We start from the raw sequence: 25,754 nt of genomic DNA on the forward strand, positions 1-25,754 counted from the left end.
AATATTACTTAGCAGTAAAAAGAAACAAACTACAGATACACACAACAACATGGGTGAATATCCCATATATTATGCTAAGTTAAAAAAGCCAGAGTCAAAGGCTATGTATGGTATAATTCCATTTATAGGACAGTCTGCAAAAGGTAAAGTGTAAGGACAGAAAACAGATTAATAGGTGGCCTGGGGGTGAAATAAGGAGTTGGCAACAAAGACACATGGAGGAACTTCCTAGAATGATAGAACTGTTCAGTACTTTTTAGTGGTGGTTACATAACAATGTGCTCAGGACTATACGCGAAAGGTGGTGAATTTACTGTATATTTTAATAAAAATTTTGTATTAATTTTAAAATTAAGTAAGTAAATGTTATTTAAAAGGTCATGTCACTCCTCTCTCCAAAATCATGGAATGGAGCCTTAACAGGCATAAACAGCAGTCACTGCAATAGCTTCCCAGGCCCTACATCATCTGGCATCCTTTTAGCTCTCTGATCTCATCTGGTACTTCTCTTCTCCTCCCTCCAATTGTTCCAGCCACATTGGCCACTTTACATTCCTGAAACCTATCAAAAGTGTTCCTGCCTCAGAGCTTTTGTACCCTCTGCCCTTCCCCCAAATAGCTATGTAACTTGTTTACTCCAGTGTTACCTTTACAGTAAAGTCTTCTTTATAACCTCAGCTTATACTGTTACTCCTTTTCTTCATGTTACTTTTCACTATCAAACATACTGTATATTGTACTTTTAAATTTATTTGGTCCAGTTTCTACAGCACATGCACCCACAACAGTGTTTAACATATAGTAGTACTCACTATTGGTTGAATAAGTGAGTTGAGATACAATGAAACAGCCATTACTTAACGAATGCTCTACACTCAGTATCACTTGCATACTTTTTATAACACGCTAAAATCAATCTTACCATAATTATTAAAGAAGTGGACCTTTATTCTAATTCTACTTTTATGAGAAAAAAAAGCAAATAATGAGGGAAAAGAGTTATTAAGAATGTATTTGTAAAAACAAGTATCAGCATTTCCTTAGAATAAACACAAATTCATCATTCATTCAACATAAATCACTTAGATCTAAAATCACTTAGATCTGATATGGAACAATAAGCATTTGATCTTTCTCCTCTGTGAAGCCTTCGTTCTTACCTCCTTCCAACTGCTGGGCCCTCAAAGTCTGTTCACCTTCAGCTTCTCACCAACCTCTCCATGTTTCATGCACACTGCAATTAGCACATTAAATTTTATTTGCTTATAAATATGCCCCTTTCAGCAAATAAACTACTTGATGGCAGGAATCTTAAGGTTAAGAGAAGTTAAATTATGTGTTCTAACTACCTTGCCTAGCACCAGGCACAAAGAAGTTTAATAAAGGTTCATCAAGTTAAATATGAGTTGATTTTTGAAGTCATAGATTTGAAGCCTTCAGAATTGTGAATCATCCAAGAAATGCTAAATTGATTATGCTATCCAGTTGTAGATACAGGTGTAGATATTTTGAAAAGAGTTTTGCTGACTATCCTGAAACTACTGAATTGATTTTGTTCATGAACTCAAACACTATCTGTAGAGATATCTGGCCAATCAAAATTTTATCAGACTTAATCTAGGTGTGTGTTTCTCTTTTTAAGGAAACTTTGAGGAGGGGAAGACATGGGACAGAATCTCGATTAGAGAAAAGTAGAGCATAAAAGGGTAACAATGAAAAAAAAAAATACGCTGCAGGAATTCTTATGAGAAAGCAATGAGCAAGGCTATGGAGAAAACTTCCAAACCACTTTACACTTGGGACAACTTCATTGGAATTATCAAAGTTTCTACTTTGACAGAGATAGGATTCAGTAAGAAGGTGTAGGTTTCAACTACTGAAAAGTCAAAAGTCAAGGATAAAAGAAAAAAAGAAATTTGAGTCCCAACTGCCCTCATTGTGGTTCAACCTTTATAATAGCTTCCTAATTGGTTTTTCACTTTTAGACTCTCCCCAACAGCCTGTTGAAACTGTTTTCAAATTGATCTTCCTTTTACAGAGTTGCAGTGATGTTTCTCCAACGCTCAAAAACCATTAAAACCAAGCCACATTTCCTGAAGGACTCCATCTAAACATCTTTCAAAACATGACCCTTTTATAATATGGTCTCAATGCATATTTTCATCAGCATATTGCACGAGGCTTCTTTTTTTTTTTATTATGTTATGTTAATCACCATACATTACATCATTAGTTTTTGATGTAGTGTTCCATGATTCATTGTTTGCGTATAACACCCAGTGCTCCATGCAGTACGTGCCCTCTTTAATACCCATCACCAGGGTAATCCATCCCCCCACGTGCCTCCCCTCCTCTAGAACCCTGTTTGTTTTTCAGAGTCCATAGTCTCTCATGGTTTGTCTCTCCCTCCGATTTCCCCGCCTTCAATCTTCCCCTCCTGCTATGCCCACATAGTACAGGAGCCAAAATAGACTATTCATTTATTCTTCAGTCATACCCCATAAGTCCTCCCTCTATTCCTTTGTTCAATTGGCTCCCTCCTCCTGGAGTGTCCACTCCTCACACTACCTTTTATCAACCTTCTCAATGGACTAACCATCCAGTTATCTTACACAGCCTTTCACAATCTCCTCAATTCTGATGGCTCTCTCTCTCTTCTCTGATCCATCGTGGGACATTACACCTCCCTAAAAGGTCCCAGATTATACCATTGTTGTTTACACATTTATCTTATTCCTGCCTTCTTATCCCACTCCTGCCTGGTTTTATAAAGTCTGACACTAAGCTCTCGTTACTTTTATTTACTATAGGTAATTTCACGGAGCATTTTCTACATCATGTGCTCAGTCAATGTTTTATGATTTATAAAGTTGACTAAATATCATGAGAGACACTGTGGAATCACAATTGTTGATATGCTCAGCAGCCCAAACCGAGTTTAGGCATCCTCGAGAAGTTTTCCAGAGATCTATTACAGGGATCTGTAAGAAGACAATGATGCCTTGTTTTCATTCCCAAATCCCTAGAGGCAGGCATCCTACACAACTGCTGGAACTTAAACTCCTGAGGGGAATCAAATAATTCAAAAGGAGAGGGTTAGTTTTTTTGTTGGAAGCTTATGGAATATCAATTTAAAGGTAGTATTTGAATATTCAAGTGTTCTAATCAAGATACATATTTTATTATTCCACTACTGTACTTTCATTCCTTTAAAGAAATTAAGTCACACAGATTTAACCATGTTTGTTTTTTAAAAGGAGAAAAGTTAGAATTCAGAGTGCTTCAAAGGTCAATGTTCAGAGGAAATTAGATAAATACATGGTGTTTTAGTCCTTGATTCTGCTCATATCGTAATGGGAAAACTTGTAGCTCTACATGATGCTTCAGAGATAAATAATAGTAACTCTGCTGTCTATTCATATTTTATAAATATTTGGAAGTAATCTTACATCTGTATCTGAATATTAAAAATACAATTTTGTCTGAACATACAACATAGTTTTATATGAATCATGCACATAAAATAGTACTATTAGAAAAACTGCTTTGTAACATGGTGATTACCTGCTTTAAAGGAAAATAGAATTTAAAACAATAAGGCTGATTTTAAATTGTGCGTAGAACCAGTAATTGTGTATTTAAGGCAATTAAAAGATTTATTGAATCTTGGTTAAAAGTAGATTGACAATGACATTAAAGAATAAAGTATAATTTATTTGGTGCTACTTTGTGAATGCTTCTTAACATCTCACGATACCATATACAATATACTTCCAATCACAACTCAAACATAAAATAACCTACAAAAGCACATGGCTATAATCAATATACACTGATTATATTTTTAAAAGAAAGAAAGTTAGCAATTAATTAAGGTGCAGTAACTTTTTTCAAATAAAATATTAGCACCATACCAGATAAAATGACCTAAAACTACTGGCCTCCTCATATTTCTTAAATAACTAAATATAAACATTTTTTTTCAAAGCACAAATATTAATTTGCAGAATCAGTTCTATAGTAGTTAATATTTCTCTCTTTTGTTGCATTTTTTCCCCCAGGAGGGAAAAATATGAAGTAAAAACTTTCACAGGATCTGAAAATCAAATAAATCTAACCAAACAAAAGGTTGTCCTTCAGCAATGAGTTCCCACAGAAGCAAACGTGGACATTTCCCGGCGTATGGTACTAAAAGGTGAGAGTTCAAGTTCTGTGGTATATTCGTTGTCATTGTCATCGCTGGTCACTGTTGAAGACTTCTGAATGCACTCATCACAGCAACAGCAACAGCACTCCATAAAGGCCCGACTGAAGGGTTTGCAAAGACAGAAGAGGAGGACAGGGGTGACACAGGACTTAAAGAACAAAAGGAACTGGCTGATGATATAAAGCAAGTCCATTGTCTGCTGAGAAACCCCTGTAGCCATGTAGGCAGTAACAATGTTGCAGATATTTTCAGGAATAATGCAAAATCCATATAAAATGGTCAGAGCCACTACTGTACAGTTCATCTGGCTTTCTAGCTGAATCTGTCGTTTATTCCCCCGGGTACAGGCTTTCTCTGCTTTGCGGATTTTCCTTGCAGTCACCAAAGAGCAGGTGATGGTGAAAAGTGTGGGCAAACAGAAGTAACAGCCAAAGTACCACCAGAGTCTTGCACTGTCATAGGTAAGGGCTAAAACGTAGATGGTGTCCGGTAAATCTGGGGAGACCTTGATAACACAGCGTTCCGCAGGAGCTTGGCCACTAAACCCCAGATCCTCCTTGCTCAGCTGGCGGAGAACAACTTCCGGAAGCGCCAACAGTAGGGCACCAACCCATATAACAGCAAGCTTGGCAGTTGTTGAAGAACAGTTCTCGATCATTTCATAGTACATCTGCACGTTGGTGGCTGCCCGGAAGCGGTCTATACACAGAGCACATAAGGTGAAGGTAGTGACTCCGAGGGAAGCAACCTGTGGGAGGAACACGGAACACATTTATTCTGGGTGATCTCTAAAAGATCAGAACACTAGGCAGTAAATACAGATCGGCAAAACAGGACAAAAAAAAAAAAAAAATTTCCTGGAATGAGGCATGGGTAACTGGGTTGGTGTCTTTAGCTGAATTATTGTAAGATAAAAATAGGAGGGGAAAATAAAGAAATGCAGTGGTTCAAGGGTCATGGAGTCAAAAAATTTTACAGCTGAAAGGATCCATAAGGATCAGCTAGTCCAATACCACTTTATTTTAGAAAAGAGCAGAGACACCTCAAGAATTTCAGTCACCACGAAAATGCTGGCCACCAGAAGATCCAGATAAGGAGTAAGGATAGTTGAGTGCATCCCATTTTCATTACTGAAAAGGATAGTCATGTTTTTCAGTGTGTGGGTCAATAGCATGCCTCACACACAGCAAACATTCAAGAGCTTATTAATTCCAACAAATGAGTAAAGATCTCCAATTTCTCCTAAATGCAAAGTATTTTAATATTATTTTCAAATACATACACTTGTGGAAAACAAGAAAGGGAAATTCTCCAGGGGTCAAAATCAATGAAAAAACAAATGCCAAACAGGTCAGTGACCCCTCCCCCTCCATGTTGCATGCTTGCCCTAGGGACATCTGCCAATCCTGATGAGAGTTTCAAGTTGGTTTTAACTAGGTGGTGGGGCAGGTGCCCAAGTACACAGAGGCAGGAAACAAAGCTAGAGCCAGTGTACGTGGGGATTAGGTCAAAGATCCCCTTATGAATTGGGAACTCCCCGAATAGTGACATCTTCATGGGTATGAAGAGGAAAAATAGAAGGAAATAGTAGAGAAACGTGTCAACCTTATATGATTTGGATCTAGGTGAACTGGAGATAAAAAAAAAAAAGAGCAAATTCTAACCAGGAGCTCAAATTTACACTGGCCTAAGGCCAGAATTCACACCATCCATGTGGCTCAGAAAAAAACCAAATTACAATTTTAAATTGTCCCAGGCACCTGGTAGAAGAAAACACAAAACCTCTTTGGAAGAATGCACCAGACCGCAGAAATCCACAGATAAAATCTGAGGGAACATGGATTCACAATTAAAAATCACAATATGCAAGAGACAATCCACCACTATGAATTTATGTTGCCCAAAGAAGCAACTTACTGGATCAGGTAGGCATAAAATAAGTACAGTTATCATGAATTAAGTACATTTATCAAATTTAAGGTTATATGAGATACTGAAGGAATATCAAAAGATGGGAGATAGAAAACATAACCATGAAAATATGCAAAAAGGAGCCAGAAACAATGTCTAGATGTACCAGCCACAGGAAAATTTCAGATCAGAAAACCCTTTGACGCCGACCACACAGAGCACTGCATGCAAACTCTTATATGCATATGGTCCAGACACCTAAATAAATCAACTAAAGGTTAAGAACCAAAAACATGTACATATTTTTTTTCACACAGAGAATATAAATGCATGTTCCTAATGTAAACATACTATCATTCAGTAGCCTGTAAAATATTTACAAACATCCTACACACTCTCTAATGCGTCGTATTCACCACAAGCATACATTTATTGCTATGGACTCTGGCCCAAGCACTCTGCTAGATACTGGGGATATACAACAAGAAACAATTCCTCCCCTTAAGGAGGTCATAGTCAACCAAAAGGGGGAAGGTAGTTCTCAAAGGCACAAGATAAACACAGTAATCATCTGGGAGCATCAAATTTACTCAACTATTTACAGGAAATTGAAATAATTTAATTTTTAATAAATGTAGTCATTATTTATATATTTAAATAAAGACAATGAGGATAGAAGGTAAAACGTTCATGAGGTTTAAGATGAAACAGGAGACGAAAACTCTGTAGGTGGGAAGGATGTTTTGGGGTGTACCCTAGGCTCTCGGATATGTGCACTCACTCTCCTCTGTCTGCTAGTGGGAATGTTCAAGAAGCACAGCTATAGGTCATGCCTTGGCAAAGGGGCAAGGAAACAGATTTATATATATATATATAATGTTCCTGTCTAATTTGTTAGAACTCAAAGGGATCATGTTGAAAAAAGGAAAACCATTTGTCATAACAATTTTGACACTCAACACATTAGTTGTTTATCTGCTACATTCAAGCTGTCACTCTTCCCAGAATGATGGCAACTTGCCTTATGGATTCTATGAGAGTTCCAATGTCAAATACTCTCCCCTTTTTTACACGCTAAACATTAGTCAGTGTCTACTGGTTCCACTATGGAAAATAAGGACATCGCATCCATGCCCTGACTATTCTCATAACTCTTAGTGGAGACAGTCTGAAAATGAGATATAATGAGGGCTTAAGTGTATGAAAAGCAAAACTGAAGAAAAAGTATGATTCATAATCTAGATCAGGGCAGATCAAGACGACATGGTTGAGCTTATAACCACGATTCTTGTACAAAATCTTCAGAAAGTTTCCCATAAATACCAGTATAAGAAATATCCATCCAATATGACTGTCATAAAAAGTCAACTCTCCATACACCTTTTTATTTTTTCTTAAAGATTTTTATTTATTTATTTATTAGAGAGAGAGCACGAGTGGGGAGGAGGGGCAGAGGGAGAGGGAGAAGCAGACTCCCCACTGAGCAGGGAGCCCAATGCCAGGACTCGATCCCAGGACCCCAGGATCAATGACCTGAGCCAAAGGCAGATGCTTAACTGACTGAGCCACCCAGGCACCCTCCATACACCTTTTTAAAATTAACTTTCAAATTAACAAATTGTTCACCTTGATGGAAATTTATTTTGCCTCTATGCCAGAGATTCAAAATAATTCTAAAATTGAGGTCCACACTATGCAACTGTCTTAAGATCAGATTATTACTTTTCTTAATGTCAGTAATTGCCACACTTTGCATGGAAATCTGAGGACTGGCTATTTTCTAAAAGTCTGCATCAAAAGTATTATTTAGAAATTGCAGTATTTTATTTTATGGGTCTTTGAAACTTCACTTTATATATTTTTCAAATATTTTGATTCATTTCTCTATAAGAATGTAAAACAAAACAAAAAAATCCTCAAACTATCAAATGTACACAAATCCTCAGCAAGACTTTCTGTGCCATCTTCACTAACGCAAATCTTTGTCGCGTGTCCCTGTCGCCCACATATCCAGAGTCAGTCCACAAATAACAAAGCTACAGAGCAGTGCATTCTCTTAAAATTATGAATAACATTTCTACTGACAAAACAGACAAAATACTAGAGAGTCTGATGAGAGGCAATCTCTTAGAGGCTTGGCACATCCATTTCTTGATAGTTTTCGATCATTATTTACAAAGAACACATAACACTCAAGAGATAGCATCTTCTCCTCCAATTAATCTCCTTAATTTTAAACACAGAGATTTAAAATCTGGACCAGGGGTGCCTGGGTGGTTCAGTCGGTGAAGCGTCTGCCTTCGGCTCAGGTCATGATCCCAGGGTCCTGGGATTGAGCCCACACTGGGCTCCCTGATCAGTGGGGATCCTGCTTCTCCCTCTGCCCCTCCCCCTGCTCGTGCTCTCTCTTTCAAATATATAAATAAAATAAAATCTTTAAAAAAATAAAATCTGGACCAATTTGCACAAGAGCTAGCATTTGCATACCTACCTCCCTCCCAGTCTGTTACAAAGCATTTCATGAGAGGGAATAGCCAATGAATGCAGGTGGACATGTATTAAGACAGGTGTGTTAGACTGCCTCTCCTTAGATAGTTATAAACCGTGCTGCACATCCACTTTTAATTAGAAGACGTTTGCTGCTTCAAAAAGCAAAAAATGTTTTCTAGGTTCTGTATATTTCCTTGCACATGGTAACAAAAGCCGGGGCAAATTTTAAGCAAGATTTACATGTTCTCCAACTTTCGCTCAGGAATTCTACATTGTACTTTATCTGAAGATGCTTAGTTCTTCAGCCGTGTTCCCAAAAGCTTTCGGACTGAGCACCAAATGCGTTTGAAAGAATGTATTTGATCTGTAGTCCTCTTGACGAATCACAGATTGAGGGAAGCTTCCTAGGTTTCCTACACACATTGCAGGTACCCAGCTTCCTGTTGTCCAATCGTACTTCTCTCTGATCGTGTTCTCCTCAATTAGGAGCCAGCTGAAGCAGGAAGGTCACAAGTGCTGGGGCCTCCGAGGAAAACGCTGCCCCAAATGCAGATAGCGCTTACTACATAGTTGCCAACAGCAACCGCCCGAAGGCCAGTCCTGGGTACCTCCTCCCTCCTGCAGTGTTATTACTTCAGGTAGGTTTCTGTAAATTCACTTCTGCACTTGATTTTATGATGTGAAAGAGAAAGAAAGGTACAAAGCTCCCGCTCAGTAGTTTCCCAAATTATTTATAGAAGGCTTTAAACATTTGTCAAGAATCAACCTCAGAAATTAATTGATAAAAATCATCTGGATCATGGGTGGTGGGCTAATTTCCGCTTTCTCTGACATAAAATCTAACCATGCAATTAAGATTGCTAAACATTGGGGTAACATGAAAAGATTTCAGTCACAATTTTTAAATATATGTGTTTACTTACAGCTCATTGGAAATTCTACCAAGATGAATGGTGCAATGATATGCAATTATAAAACTGTGTCATAAATGCTGGATCTTCTGCATTTAATGACCATATCTGATTGCTAAAATTCAACGTCACTAAGAAATTTGCTCTTGGGAGTAAAACTGGTACGGGGTAGTTTCTTTTTTTGAAGCAACATCCAGAGAGATGGAATGAGTAAGATACAATCTCCTATTAATTAAACTGCAATGGGAGAAATAATTAACGTCAACAAAAGCAGAACTGTAAACACTTCTAATGGACAAGACTATTAATTTTGAGAATCGAGATCAGAGGAAAGCTGACAGCAGAAATTTTTAACTATTTGGGAAAATGAGATATGGAGTGTTTTGAGGGTGGTTGGCATCAAAGTGCACAAGCAAAGAGAATCAAAATAAACAACTCTGAAAGCTTTCTTTCATACAGCAATGTTCTGCCCATCTCTGTATCCCAGAGGAACAACAGCACGCGCCTTCAGCCCCTACCCAGCCCATGTGCAGGGCAGCGAGGCTTCTGGCAGCTCAGTGACCTGCAGCATCGCGTCAAGGCAGGGGACAGGCACAGAGTCGAGACCTGAGGACTCAGGTGGGAAAGCAGCAGCCGAGGTGCCAAAGCATTCTTCCCACTGTTCAAGTTCTCATTCGGTACAAACATCAGGCCATGAGAAAACCAGAGCCGCCATGTTCACTTCATACTACATTAAATTTGAGTTCACTCAAAATGATAGGAACAAAGAACACACGGACGCTTTATGAAAAACAGTTAGGATCCCGGCAGGAAGATCCTGAGCTATTGTCTTAGCTGTTGCTCCATTTCTCAGAAGCTTACTGCAGACAGACAAATAAGAAATCTTTTTTTTTTTTTAAGTATTGTGTTTTTATTTTTTTAGAGAGAGAGAGAGAAAGAGAGAGATGGTGGGGGGAGGGGCAGAGGGAGAGGGAGAGAGAGAATCTCAAGCAGTCTCCATGCCCAGCGCAGAGCCCAATGCAAGGTTGCATCTCACGACCCTGAGATCATGATCTGAGCTGAAATCAAGAGTTGGATGCTTTAACTGACAGAGCCACCCAGGGGCCCCCTAAGAAACCATTTTGAATGAGAGTAAGCTATGAAGGTACAACTTTTATCAAATAAATGGTACCTTTTGCTAAACTTTCTGATATAAATCAGTGATAACAATGATGGGGGGAAAAAGACCCATGTACTTCCAAACAAAATTTCTTTCATATGAAATTGAGTCAACATGCTTCAGTACAGTGAAGTGACTGAAATATCCTGATTTTTATAAAATAGGGCAATTTCTAACCAAAGCCATGACAACTGTACTCTAGCCTAACTTATATTTTACCTCAAAAAGATGTTTAAGTACGTCTATTTCTGTGCTGTCCTTTGTATACAAGTAACTCACAAAACAAGGGCATTATTGTTAAGAAAACCCATTCATTTGGACCATGAATGATAATCTATTATAAGTCTGTGGTTACAGGCCTAACAATCAGGCAGGAAAAAAGCAGGAGGAGCACAGGGTAGAGTTTCCTTTGAAACTCTAAATGGCTTGAGCTTGTCTGCCTTTGGCTTCCTCTTGCATTTTCCATAATCCTTACCCTTGCCGCACTTCAGGGCAACTTCTCCAGGAAAGAGGCACTTCTTTGATCACCAGTGGGGAGAGCATGTTTATCAGAGCCTCTGCTGTGAATAAGACGGCCTTTATCAAAAGGTCTTCCTTTCAGAATGCATGCAAGTCATGATACTAGGGTGGTAATACACTTCCATTAGTGTTTCCAAACCAAAACAGAGTGAGTGGGAGAGATCTGCCTCACCCCTTACAAACACGCATGGATCTCTAAAATGAAATAAAGCCATTTACAGCCGCTCTTCCACAAAGAGAAGACTTCTTCCCTTTATCAAAATTACTGAGATTTAATCTGACACACCCACATATCACAAATATCCATTTACTTCAATGATACCCAACATATTTCATCTATACTTGATTCCCAATGCCGGAAAAACACTGAAGGCATCAGCTGTCATTATAGTCTCATTCTCCACCTTCCTCCCTCTTGCTTAAGCTTGGTAACATTCTCTTCCTTATTTTAAAAACAATTGAGACTATTTAAAAGCTAACATAGCACTCCCAAACGTGTGTTGATTTTATAAATCTTTCTTTACTTTTACAGTCCGACCTTGACATAAAGTTTCCTACCAATTGTGACATATGACCTCTGTGGCACAGTATATTTCTTTCGCAGTTAAAAAAAAAAATTACTACAACTTGTCTAAAACATTGTAATTTGGTTATAAGTATGTCAATGCTCATTAGTATAAAAAATACCAATCAGCAAGATTAACATCATTTGTCCTAAGAGGGACGAAATCAACAGATCTTAAGGAATCTATTTAGTCTCAATAATTAGTATTTATCCCAAGCCCAAGCAGTTGTTGGTATTATTGTAATGTTTCTAATCAATCTTAAAGTGACCTGGAATCCTGGAATTTCTGTTGTTCACCTAGGGGTTCTGATGAGTTTCCAAAGAACAATAATAAATTTTCACCAGTTTTCCTTTGTTCTTAACGACATTAGTTTACATGACAATAAACCTAAACTAAAAACACATTCCTCATCCATTTGTGGTTGGGTAATTATGATTTGAATGACACCAAGAAACAATATTTTAAGACAAAATTTCTCTGCTCTTAACCAAAATCCCACCCTTGGTAGTCTATTAAGGAAGTACTTTTTCTTCATAAATCCTCCTATAAAAGACATGTATCTCTAAATCTCACATCTTGCTGTAAATGAATTAACAGATGCTTTTCCCATACATGAGAGATAGGAACCAAGAAGACAATGAAGATAGGCGAAAAGGCCCTCGGAGGTGGAGTGATGAGCAGGAAGTAAAAAATGGCAAACCTGAGCAGTCACAGACCTAATGAAAATGACTCATTCCAGTCCTGGATCAAATCAGTGACCTTGGCCTTGTTAATGCTATAACCATTCAAGTGTGCTGGCAACTAACATTAAAAACTATCATAAATTCACAAACCGAAAGTATTCTGTCTCAGGAACAAGCCTTGCACTGTGATTATATCCTGTGTTTTATAGAAGTTTTATGGAAAGTATGTATACCTACTTTTCAAATAGACCCCATATTTGAGGTTGCAGCAACCCCATTCTCCAGTCTACCTTGAAATTTTAGATGAGATCATCTCCTCTGGCACAAAGAATACCATTCTAATGAGGATACTTAAGAGTTAGTCTTGGCAACAAGGTTGTGTTAATTATTGGACTTTGGCAGGTCAATTCTTGGGAAGTAAAAGGACCAGAGGATCCCCAGAGGGTGGGAGCAGAAGTGCAATGCCAGAGACAAATCTCACTGCAGAGCAGCCTGCCCATCCCTTTCTGCACATAGTCCACACCCCAGACACAGATCCGTGTGCTTCCAATGTGACACTGTTAAATCTAGTAAAGAGCTAGTAAAGGTGGAAACATTCTATCAAGGTCCCTGCAGGGTAAGGGTAAAAGGCAAGGTAGATAGACCCCCACCTACTCAGCCTAGGAATCATAAACCCAGATCTATTTTGCTTTTCCAGACATACTTGCTTCCTTTTTGCTGTTGAAGGATGCTTTGTTGATATAACCAGATACCTTGGCAGTCCTTGGGAACTCAGGATAAGTCCTCACTCTGATTCTGTGCTTGAAAGATTAATTCAATTTTGAGAAAGTCCATTCTTTATGCTTCCCTTTCTATAACAGGGTCTAAGGGATCTATAATAGGGTCTAACATATCTCCCTTCTCAGCTTTTCTTCCTAGGTTCTCTAAGATCAAATTATTTTTTTTTAAGATTTTATTTATTTATTTGACAGAGAGAGCACAAGCAGGGGGAGCAGCAGAGGGAGAGGGAGAAGCAGGTTCCCCACTGAGCAGAGAGCCTGACACGGGACTCGATCCCAGGACCCTGGGATCAGGACTTGAGCCAAAGGCAGATGCTTAACCGACTGAGCCACCCAGGCGCCCCTCTAAGGTCAAATTAAGTAATAGGTACATTTTTGAGATTTTCAGAAGAAAGGGACTCAATTTAATGTACTATTATTACACTGTTAAATGAACCAATCATTTAAGTAAAATTTTAAAATTTGATTTACCTAATTCCTTATGGCTAATAAGGACTAATAATTCCAAAGCAGAGACGGTTATCTCAGGCATTGTATTCTAAATAATAATTTAGAATTCTGTATTCCAAATGAAAATTTCTAGGGCTGTCCTATCTGCCAAATTATCTTGCCAATGATTCTTATGGGCTTCCTATCCCACAAAAGATTGAGAAAACAAGAAAGCAAGAATTAAAAGATTTTTGTATTTGTATCTTTTCACCAGGGATCTAGGCTGTGTAGAATTTATGAAGACTAATAATAAGAATATAATAGAAAAAGAATTAGAGTGAGCACAGTTTTCACTTGAATTTGTCCATCTTTGGTCCTAAGTAAGTACAACTGTGAGCTGACTCATTCCAGGACCCATTCCTGACCTTCCATAATACCTTGTTTTAACCTCTAGTATAGTGCTCATTACACTGTAGAACGTTACTTTAAAAGCAGTAATGCAGATGTTACTCATTTCTGGAAACTTTCCCCCCTTTTCTCCCACTCCTTCTACTCCCATCCCCACCTATTATCATACCCAATACAGTAGGAAAGCTCAATAAATGTTTGATGAATAAATGGATAGTGAGTAAATGAATGAATGATGACATATGTGGAAAAGGATTATAGAAAATAATGAATTATTCAAACTGTTCTTTAATCAGGTATTGGGTACTGCTGTTTTATATATAATCCCTCCAGGCTGAATGCCAACAAGTATCTCTAGAAGGGAAGTAAAGAAAAATCCATTTCTGTGTGTACTTCACTGACAAGCTTTAGAAAAGAATGGCATTCTCAGTATAATCACTAGTTAAGGAAATTATTTAAATTTCACATTTGAATATCATAAACTTCTATTTCTTTTTTTTAATTTAATTTTATTATGTTATGTTAGTTACATACATCATTAGTTTTTGATGTAGTGATCCACGATTCATTGTTTTTGTATAACACCCAGTGCTCCATGTAGTACGTGCCCTCCTTAATACCCATCACTGGGCTAACCAATCGCCCCACCCCCCTCCCCTCTAAAACCCTCAGTTTGTTTCTCAGAGTCCATAGTCTCTCATGGTTCATCCCTCCCTCCGATTTCCGCCCCCCTTCATTTTGCCCTTCCTTCTCCTAATGTCCTCCATGCTATTCCTTATGTTCCACAAATAAGTGAAACCATATGATAATTGACTTTCTTTGCATAGTACTAGAAGTCCTAGTAACAGCAATCAGACAACAAAAAGAAATAAAAGGTATTCAAATTGGCAAAGAAGAAGTCAAACTCTTTTCGCAGATGACATGATACTTTATGTGGAAAACCCAAAAGACTCCACCCCCAAATTACATTACAACGCATACAGCAATTCAGTAATGTGGCAGGATACAAAATCAATGCACAGAAATCAGTTGCTTTCTTATACACTAACAATGCAACTGTAGAAAGAGAAATTAAAGAAACGATTCCATTTACAATAGCACCAAAAACCATAAGATATCTCAGAATAAACCTAACCAAAGAGGTAAAGGATCTATACTCCAGGAACTATAGAACACTCATGAAAGAAATTGAAGAAGACACAAAAAGATGGAAAGACATTCTATGCTCATGGATCGGAAGAATAAACATTGTTAAAATGTCTATGCTACCCAGAGCAATCTATACCTTCAATGTCATCCCGATCAAAATTCCAATGATTTTTCAAAGTGCTGGAACACTTTGGAACACTTTAGGAACAATCCTAAAATTTGCACAGAATCAGAAAAAACCCCGAATCACCAAGGAAATGTTGAAAAAGAAAAAACAAAGTTGGGGGCATCATGTTGCCTGATTTCAAGCTATATTACAAAGCAGTGATCACCAAGACAGCATGGTACTGGCACAAAAACAGACATATAGACCAATGGAACAGAATAGAGAGCCCAGATATGGACCCTCAACTCTATGGTCAAATAATCTTCGACAAAGCAGGAAAAAAATATGCAATGGAAAAAAGACAGTCTCTTCAATAAATGGTGCTGGGAAAATTGGACAGCCACATGCAAAAGAATGAAACTCGACCATTCTCTAACACCATACACAAAGATAAACTCAAAGTGGATGAAAGACCTCAATGTGAAACAGGAATCCATCAAAATCCTAGAGGAGAACATAGGCAATAACCTCTTTGACATTGGCCCCAGCAACTTCTTTCAAGATACATCTCCAAAAGCTAGTGAAACAAAAGCAAAAATGAACTTTTGGGACTTCATCAAGATAAAAAGCTTCTGCACAGCAAAGGAAACAGTCAACAAAACAAAGAGGCAACCCACAGAATGGGAGAAGATATTTGCAAATGACACTACAGATAAAGGGCTGGTATCCAAGATCTATAAAGAACTTCTCAAACTCAACACCCAAAAAACAAATAATCAAGTCAAAAAATGGGCAGAAGACATGAAAAGACACTTCTCTGAAGAAGCCATACAGATGGCTAACAGACACATGAAAAAATGTTCATCATCATTAGCCATCAGGGAAATTCAAATCAAACCACATTGGGATACCACCTTACATCAGGTAGAATGGCAAAAATCGACAGGGCAAGAAACAACAAATGTTGGAGAGGTTGTGGAGAAAGGGGAACCCTCTTACACTGTTGGTGGGAATGCAAGTTGGTACAGCCACTTTGGAAAACAGTGTGGAGGTGCCTCAAAAAATTAAAAATAGAGCTACCCTATGACCCAGCAATTGCACTCCTGGGTATTTACCCCAAAGACACAGATGTAGTGAAAAGAAGGGCCATATGCACCCCAATGTTCATAGCAGTAATGTCCGCAATAGCCACACTGTGGAAAGAGCCGAGATGCCCTTCAACAGATGAATGGATAAAGAAAATGTGGTCCATATATACAATGGAATATTATTCAACCATCAGAAAGGTTGAATACCCAACTTCTACATCAACATGGATGGGACTGGAGGAATTATGCTAAATAAAACTTCTATTTCTTATATAGAACCCAAATTCAGTAAACTTTGCCATACACTGTTCATAAATGGCATTATAAATAAGAGCTCATTCTATAACTTTTTAAATCCTTTCTGCAAAAGTCATCAGCTAAATATTTTTACTTGCATGGGAATGCAGGAAATGATTATAAAGGGATTAATGGGAAGTCATAAAATATTTGTTGAGTACCATTCGCACACACTGAGTTTATTTTCCCTGAGAATATTATTATTAGTGACTTTCAAATTGCTCATAAAACTGTATGTTTCCAATTAAAAGTCCATCAGAATACCTAATGGCTAATCTACAACTCAAGCAAATTTACCATCTGTCATGATAAATGTGCTCTTACTTGAATGTAGGGGTTCCAAGGGAATCTTTGTGGCATCGCATACCTGTATGGTAAATCATCTTCAGCTTCCAGGACCCTTCCTTTCTTACCTGTCAGTGCTAACTACAATCTAAGGCAATTAAAGAGCCATTTGTTTCACTCAGTTTAAAACGAGTATTTCTAAAGCCATTGGAGAATCTGGTTCTTTTCATCACAAAACACTGTAGATCTTTCCCAAATCATCTCTGGTCCAGAGGCCCTGGTAAGATGCATTTCCTTTATCCATCCTCCACCCTGATGCAGGAATCTTGTATCCCAGTAAAATAAAAATACAGTTAGGAGTGCCCGGGTGGCTCAGTTGGTTAAGCAAAGGACTCTTGATTTCGGCTCAGGTCATGATCTCAGGGTTGTGAGATCGAGCCCTGCCTCAGCCTTCGTGCTGGGTGTGGAGCCTGCTTAAGATTCTCTCTCTCCTTCTCCCTCGAGCCCCTCCCTCATTCAAAACTTCCAATTAATGTCCAAACAGAAATACATATTTAGCAGTGGATCTGAATCAGATGATACACTGACTCTGGTTGGCTTTCATCAAGTAATGAGCAAAGATCTGTTCCAGTTGCCACATTCAGTGCCTGAATTATTTGGCTTTAATCATTTGTTAGATCCTTAAAGGAATAGTGTGATAGGGAACTCCTATGGCAATCTCCTATTGCAGTCCACACCCAGACCTCCATATCTATCCATCTCTCTCCCTCCCTCTCCCCTACCCCTCTTTCCACATACAACTATCACTTTGAGTATAGTTCTGGTTTTTTTGTTTGTTTGTTTTTTCTGGTGACTATCTGATAAACCAGTTGAAAATGATGTGTCTGTTAGGATGGCCACCATCCACTCAGATTCTCTTCTCTCCTATCCCGTTTTCCTACCATTCCATCTGCCCTTGATCCTTAAGGGACTTACCACTGGGCTACAAAGGCATCAGAATCCTGGAATAGAAAGAGAGAAGTTATCAACTACAACATTTCCCAGTATATTTCCACTCATAGCAACATTAAATATGATAAAACTACTTTCTAGCAACAGACCCTGGAAGCTGGCTACTCTCCCCAAGGCTTATGCCAACAAATTGAAATAAAACAAGAGTTGAATGTAAATTACAAAGATATGTAATTTCTGCTGAAGAAACGCCTCCTATTTTTCTACACAAACCCAACTCTCCCCAAATTCCACTATCTCCTTAAGATTATGCTAATACTCAAGTTGTAGGGGGAAAAAAAAGAACTATGGTAGAAGAAAAGAAGGCAGAGGGGAAGATAGGAGAGAAAATTGAGAAATTTCTTAAGATTAATAAAATTAACTGTGGTGTAGCTATTATGAAAATAGAATGGAGATTACTCAAAATTTAAAGAGGTGCCTGGGTGGCTCAGTCAGTTAAGCATCTGCCTTTGGCTCAGGTCATGATCCCAGGTTCCTGGGATCATGCCCCACATTGGGCTCCCTGTTCAGCAGAGAGCCTGCTTCTCCCTCTCCCTCTACTGCTCCCCCTGCTTGTGCTCTCTCTCTCTCTGTCAAATAAATAAATAAAATCTTTAAAAAATTAAAAATAGAATTATCATATGATCTAGCAATTCTACTTTTGGGTATTTATCTAATGAACATGAAAACACTAACTTGAAAAGATATATGCAACCCTATGTTCACTGCAGCATGATTTGCAATAGCCAAGGAAACAACCCAAGTGTCTACCCATTCAACCCAATGGATGAATGAATGGATGAAAAAAATGTGGTGTACATATACACATATACACACACATATATATGCACTGGAATATTATTCAGCCATAAAAAAGAATGAAATCTTGCCATTTGTAACAACATAGATGGACCTCGAGGCATTTTGCTAGATGAAATAAATCAGACAGGAAAGACATATACCACCTGATCTCACTTATACGTGGAATCTAAAAACAACAACAACAACAACAAAACCACATACACACACAACAAAAAACCTAAAACAAAAAACCTAAGCTCATAGATACAGAGAAGAGATTGGTAGTTGCTAGAGGCTGGGGGTTCTTGAAGGGTATCAAAAGATACAAGCTTCCAGTTATAAAATAAGTCATGGGGATGTAATGTACAACATGGTGACTACAGTTAATACTGTATTGCATATTTGGAAGTTGTTAAGAAAGAAAGTAAATTATAAAAGTTTTCATCATAAGAAAAAAAAATGTAACCTATGTAAGGTGACAGATACTAACTAGAGTTATTGTAGTGATCATTTCACGATTATACAGATATCGAATCATAGGGGGAAGATTTTTGAGAAAGTTTAAACAAATATACTTATTTACAGTGTCTTTTACCAGTCTAAAACACTTTGTGATTTTTAAGAATATAAAAATGTAACCTACATAGCTTAATTTGATCACTAAAATAATCATCTTTGACACATTAAAAAGTGCAATTGACTCAGATGATTGCAGTTTTTAAAAATTTAATGAGCTACCAACTCTGGAACTTACTGTTAATTTATGAGAAGCAAGATGAAACTTAAGAATATAAAAAGCTATAAATTTCATCATATAGCAAATGATGTTAACTGGGTTAATTTTTACCTACCTACTGGGTAGAAAAATCTTTTTTTAAAAGATGCCAAGAAGGGACGCCTGGGTGGCTCAGTCGGTTAAGCGTCTGCCTTCAGCTCAGGTCATGATCCCAGAGTCCTGGGATCGAGTCCTGCATTGGGCTCCCTGCTCAGCGGGGAGCCTACTTCTCCCTCTCCCTCTGCCTGCCGCTCTGCCTACTTGTGCTCTCTACCTCTCTGTCAAATAAATAAAATCTTTCAAAAAAAATAAAAGATGCCAAGGAGCAGACATAAAAAGGAAACACTCATTGGACATTCTTGCCTCGTAGATGTTTGTCTAATAAGCAAACTTGAGATGAGGAGTCTGGCTTCCACGGACGAGGTATATATGCTTAGGATGATCATTTCTCCTCTCTGGGCCTCATGTTTCGTCTTTAAAGTCAGGGGGTTGGGTCAGAGTGCCATCTGGTTCTAATTTAACCTGATAATTCAAAAGCCACTGTGGTGCAGGCTATGGCTCCCCACCCAGATTGCCTCCCCACAAAATTCCTTCAGGTATGCAGGGCTGATTCCCCCTAGTACTGGTGGTTGGTGGCTCTCAGCTGCATCCCCCTCTAGGAATTGCCCTTTAGAGAGATCCACCCAGATCGAGGTTATGCCCCCGCTTCCTGGGAGCAACTTCCATCCAGTGACCGGTCCCTTAGGAGACAGAAAGTCCGGGCTGTCTTGCCTCATTCAGGACACCAGGCAAGGTCCTCCAGCCCGGGAGCTCCTGTGGTGTCAGCCAAGGTCTCCGGCATCTGGATCACAGTTCAACTTCTCCCTCTGCCCAGTCCTGCCTCCTTCATTCCCTACTAGGTGTTGAACCTGAGCGCATGCCCCAGTAAACTTCCTGCAAAGCAAATCTCCACATTTGGGTCTGTTCTTTCGGGAACCTGACATGGAACAGGCACTCAATCTCTCTTACTTCTGTGAAAATAATAGTGCCTCCTAGAGGCAGAAATGTTTTATTTTGAAATTTGGACTGTATTTCCTGTTCTCGTCATCAGAAATTATAGAGCTGATAACTACTATCCAATAATTATTTTCACAAAACATACTAACGAATTATAAAATTATTTCAGAAGAATAGGATAGGAATGTAGAAACACTACTTAAGAAACTTAAGATTTTCATTCATTACTTTAACAGTAAAAAGTCTAATTTTTAAAGAAACAAAATGAGTAAATTTTTTTTTTCTAACCTTTGCTTCTCTGGGGAAAATAAAGCCTAGTACTAATAACTAAAAAAAAAAAAAAAAAAAAAAATAGGTCTATAAAGAAGGGGGGGAATACAGAGAGAAAAAAATAACAACAGTTGTTTTAATAATAAAAAAGGTAAAAAATATTCTTAAGGAGCAGAGAATTAAGTTTAAAAATGAAATAAAAATGAAAACATACATTTTAAAAAAATCCTCAGAGTTAAGAGAGAAAGAAAAGACATACTCGATAAATACCATCACTCAAAACTCAGAGGTCTCATAAACTAACGAAAGTTTTTATATTCTTTTCTGAATTTGGATGGGATTCCTTTCTTTTAAAGTTTTTTTTTTAAGAACTGGGTAACTTCTTTTTTTCTTTTTTCCCCAGTTTCTTTTCTTTCTTTTTTTTTTTTGTTCTCTTTATATTGTTTTTTCCTCTAATGTATAAAGACTTCCATCATGCCCAGTACATTTTAGACAAGCCAATACACTTCTCTGTTACTGGGGGTAATTCTCCTGTTCACTTTATAGTTTACTTTTGTCTCATTCTTGCATATGTCAATTTCTTCTGCATTATTCCAGCAGAGAAATCATAAATCTTGACCTTGAAAAGGCAATTGATAGACACATTTCTCTTACATAAATTCAACTACCTCCCCTGCAATTCAAAAATGAACTATCTACCAAATAAATTAGATATTTCAGAGCTACTTGGCACCTGGCAACAAGAGAAACCTTAGGCCTTGGTAAAGTAGCAACAGCTGATTTAACCAGCATGGAATGATTCTGCATCTGATCCCTGCCAGGATAACAGAAGGTCTTATTTACTGTCTCTTCCCTTGGTTCTTCTAAGTAGGTACTGTTTTCTGTTTACTTATCCCCTAGCTTTAGGCCCTGGAACAATGTTGAACATAGTGTCATTGGCTCTGGTGCCAGACAGGATCAGGGGCTCTGGAATATTTACAGTTTCCCTTCTTCTGCTTCCATAAATGAAATGGGCAGTTTGAATGGAGGAAATCAAGGGCCAGCTGGCTAAAAACACAACTGGCTACAAAGCACTTGGGCTCTTTCCAAGAGCTGGTGTTTAAACAGAGGCCATTTAAAGAGCAAATTCCAACTACCATAATAACGGTTCAGGACACTAGCTGTAAGATGAAACAATAAAATTTTACTCAGCAATATTTTTGTTTCCAAAGTTTGGAAACTATTATATGCCCCCTTCTTCTTAAGAAATTTTTCTAGTCTTAGTCAATCCTTTAAAATAGCCAATCCATTATATACTAACAAATGACAAGTATATATTATATACTTAGTATATACATAGTATATATATATATATATACACACTTTATATATATATATATATATATATATATATATTTATACACACACACACACACACATATACATATATATGAATTCTGTGCCAGGATGGCCAAAGTGTTATTTTTGCCTAAGCTCATTCATACAAAATAAATAAAACTGTTAAGAAATTGAGAAGGAAAAGGAGAGAAATAAGAAATGACATAGAATTTAGATGGGATGGCATGGCAGACAGCCAAAGGACACTTAAACTAATTTGGGAGGTTATTAATACATCATGAAGCCAACTGACAAAGGCAGATTTCCTTTGTCAAATAAAATAGTATTTCCATTTTGATATTTAAGAAAAATTCAACAATCCTCATGGGGAAAAATCATGTTGGAGTACTACTCAATAAACAATACATGGTTTTTTGTTGTTGTTGCTGAGTTCTGGTAATGACAACCACAGAGTGGCTATTTATTAACCCTAGAATCTCTGATAGGTGCCACATCAGAAATATATATAAATGCCATATTCAGTGAGATAAATTTAAAATGTAAACAATTCTATACATGATGAGATCATAATTATTTCACAATCCAGGAGCAGATGAGTTTGAAGGTGAGCGAACAAAGCTGCCTCTCTCTCTTTCTCAATGATTGACATGAGAAATGGAGGAGGGACCCAGAAAAAAAGTAAAGGGGTTCAGCAGCTAGGTACGTGCATGGCGCAGCTGTTCTGATGCTATAAATCCCAGAAATGGGTAAAGCCAGTAGTTTGAGACCCCCTGGAAGCCATTACCTCTATATAGGGCACAATCTTGCAAGAGAAGTCCTCCAGCAGCCACTTCTTCGTCAGCTCGTGAAAGATGACGAGCGGAAGGCAGAAGAAGATGATGAGAAAGTCCCAGAAGGCCAGGTTGGCCAAGAGGGAATTGGAGATGCTCCGCATGTAGTAGTTGTGACACACGATGCACATCACTGCCAGGTTGCCAATGATGCCAGTCCCGAAGATCACCACAGACAAACACATGACTGCATAGGCTCCGTATGACTCCTGGGTCAGCGGGTAGAAGGGGTTCTTTAGTCGCAAGCGCCGGTTTGTGCTGTTCCCCTGGCGGGAACCCCCGCGTTCGTGGACCCCTTCACCTGAGGACCCATTCTGGGCCAGCGCCCTGCCAGGGGGTGCGATCGTCCGCCCTTCGTGCCCCGACGGTCCACTGACCATCTTGGGTGAGGTGTCGTGGTGGGAACCCTGGAGTTTCCCGCCTCTCCTTGGCCAGTAATAAAGGTCGCTGGCTCCGGGTTCTGTCCTCACACTCTGCTCCTGACCGTGCTCAGAAATGCCAGCGCCTCTGGGACCCTTCTCTTTCCCCTCTGAGGTCTGCAGGAAGAGTTGGAGAGCCGGGAGGTTCCCTCTCCCCAAAGTTCCAGGGGGCTCCTGACCCCGGGCACCTTTCCACCTCCAGGCTCCAGATGGCCTGGCTGGAGGTCCCGAGGGTTCTGCGGCCGACGCCTCCGCCCCTCTTCCCGCACCTGGGTCACCGCCCCGGGTGGCCCTTAGGTCCCACAAGGGCGCCGCGCGCACCGCTGCCCCCTGCTCCTCCTCCTTGGGCGCACGGGTTCTCAGAAGGTCTCCTGCAGAATTTCCCAGTCCCCACGCGTCCCTACTGCGACGCTGGCTCAGTGCAGGTGAACAGTTTTCCCCGAGGCAAGTTTCGTTCCTGGGCGAAAGAGCGGACCCGAGAGCAGGAGAGGCAGAAACCTTGAGCAGTAGCAGAAGCAGCAACCGCAAGGTGCGGGCGAGAGGCGCGCCCGGGGCCCGCATGGCTCGGTGAGGGCGTACCCAGCAGCCGCGGCTCCTGGTTAGGACCGACACCTGCTGCCTAAGTTGCTGCTGAGAGTTAAGCACATGTCACAACTCACCCCCGCCCCGGCAGTGGGGGACGGGAGATTACGGGGAGGTTGGGGGATGGGTCTTGGGTCACAAACCCTCCCCCTCTACAATCCTTCCTCTTTTGGCTTCCCGTGCATTTCTCAGCCAAATCCAACCCGAGCGCTGCGTATCCCCAAGGTTCAGAGAGGGAATCGCTGCTCCCGGTGGCTGACCTTGAAAAGTTGCAACCAACACCTGACTGTTGATTAATGTTGCGACTGGGAAAAGCCCGGACCAAGCCCCACGTTCCTCCCTGCCTTTGGGCGGTTGCCTTCTTGGTAACAGTTGCTCTGCCTATTTACATCCTTCCCATAGCGCCTTATCCAGTTCATAACAGTTGCTCTGCCTTTTTACACCCTTTCAATACCGCTTTATCCAGTTGTAAGCCGAGGTCGCTAAAGGGAGAGAAAAACAAGTTGCCCTTCTTCACATGACTGGCAGCCACAACCCCGCTCCCGGCTCGCTGGAAACGGGTAGCAAACAGCCAGACGCCGCGCAGATGCACCGGGAAACTCTTGCCCCACCTAACCCCAGCGACTTGTGAGGCTACTGCTGCCGAGGAGAAGCGGGATTCCAAACCCGCGGCCACTGTCAAAGTTGCTTCTCCTCCAGCTCAAAGTTGACCAGGGGGCGGCGCGGGCTGCTGGGCGGCGTGTCCTCGCGGACAAGGGAATCGGTGGTGGGGGTGGGGAGGGCGAACGCTGCTCCTCGGTGGACGGTGCCGGCGGCCGAAGGAGCTTGTTGCTGCGACAGCAGGCGCAACCCGGGCGGAGAGTCTGGTGCCTGGAACCGCCGCGGGCGAGGCGGTGCATGGCCGGAAAGGGGGAGGTGGCCCGGCCTCTCCCCGCCGCTCCAGTCGCTACGCGCGCGGGGGAAACCCAGCGCTCGGCTCCTTGCCTCCTCCCCCTCTTCTGCCTCCTCCGAGAGAGGCTGGTTTGTGGGGAGACTGGATTCCCTGGTGGGTTACGACTCACTAAACCCACACATGTTTCATTCAAGCCCTTTGTAGCGGCTTTCGCTCGTAGGAGCTGGAAGCCGAGAGGGAACAAGGGCGGAGGCGCGGAGCTAGAGATGGGCGGGACGCGTTAATTCCCCAGATGTCGGAACCAGCTTGACAGGTCCCAGAGACCCGTGCTTTCGCTTCCAATCCGCCGCGGCGGGTGCGCATGCCCAGGCCTTGGCCCCGAGGGAGTAGTAAGGTGAACCGCTCACCTCCTTTGGTATTCCCAAGAGCTGAGACTCGAGAGAAAGGAAGCTCAGAGGTCTCAGTCGTAGAGAATGAGCAGTTCGACAGTGGGACGAGGAGTGAAAATGTTTAGGATGAACCATTACCTTTAACACTGAGTTAGGAAGCATGCTGACAGGGGTTACTTAGAACGCTCAGAGTACAAAGAAAGTAGTTTTGTTTGATGAACTACTGGGAAATGACAGGTGGGAGGAAATTAACTTGAACAGAACTGCCAGTATGGCTGACCATGCCTTTCCAACCTTTACAATAAACCCTCCACTCCTGCTACAGTTGTTCAGGGTATAGTTAATAAGGCAAATATAATATAAAATAGACAAATTGATTAAAAGAAAAAGCGATAGAGGAAGATATAAATGTATTTTGAAATTTAAAAAGGCAAAATATAGAAAAACAGGAGAAAATACAATGAAAAATATGATGCCAATTGTGG

At 40.1% G+C, this 25,754-nt stretch overlaps 1 protein-coding gene across 1 annotated transcript; it reads right to left on the reverse strand.

The window, feature by feature from the left end:
* Window positions 1-3,693: 3,693 nt before the first annotated feature.
* On the reverse strand, window positions 3,694-25,110 carry GPR37 (G protein-coupled receptor 37). The gene is made up of 2 exons (XM_036110153.2): window positions 22,942-25,110; window positions 3,694-4,955 (listed from the first exon to the last, which is right to left on the reverse strand). The coding sequence occupies exons 1-2, from the start codon at window positions 23,965-23,967 to the stop codon at window positions 4,137-4,139; spliced, it is 1,845 nt and encodes a 614-aa protein (XP_035966046.1). The 5' UTR covers window positions 23,968-25,110; the 3' UTR covers window positions 3,694-4,136.
* Window positions 25,111-25,754: the final 644 nt, after the last annotated feature.

The sequence above is a fragment of the Halichoerus grypus genome, chromosome 12, assembly GCF_964656455.1.
Source record: "Halichoerus grypus chromosome 12, mHalGry1.hap1.1, whole genome shotgun sequence".
In the NCBI taxonomy this organism is placed as follows: Eukaryota; Metazoa; Chordata; class Mammalia; order Carnivora; family Phocidae; genus Halichoerus; species Halichoerus grypus.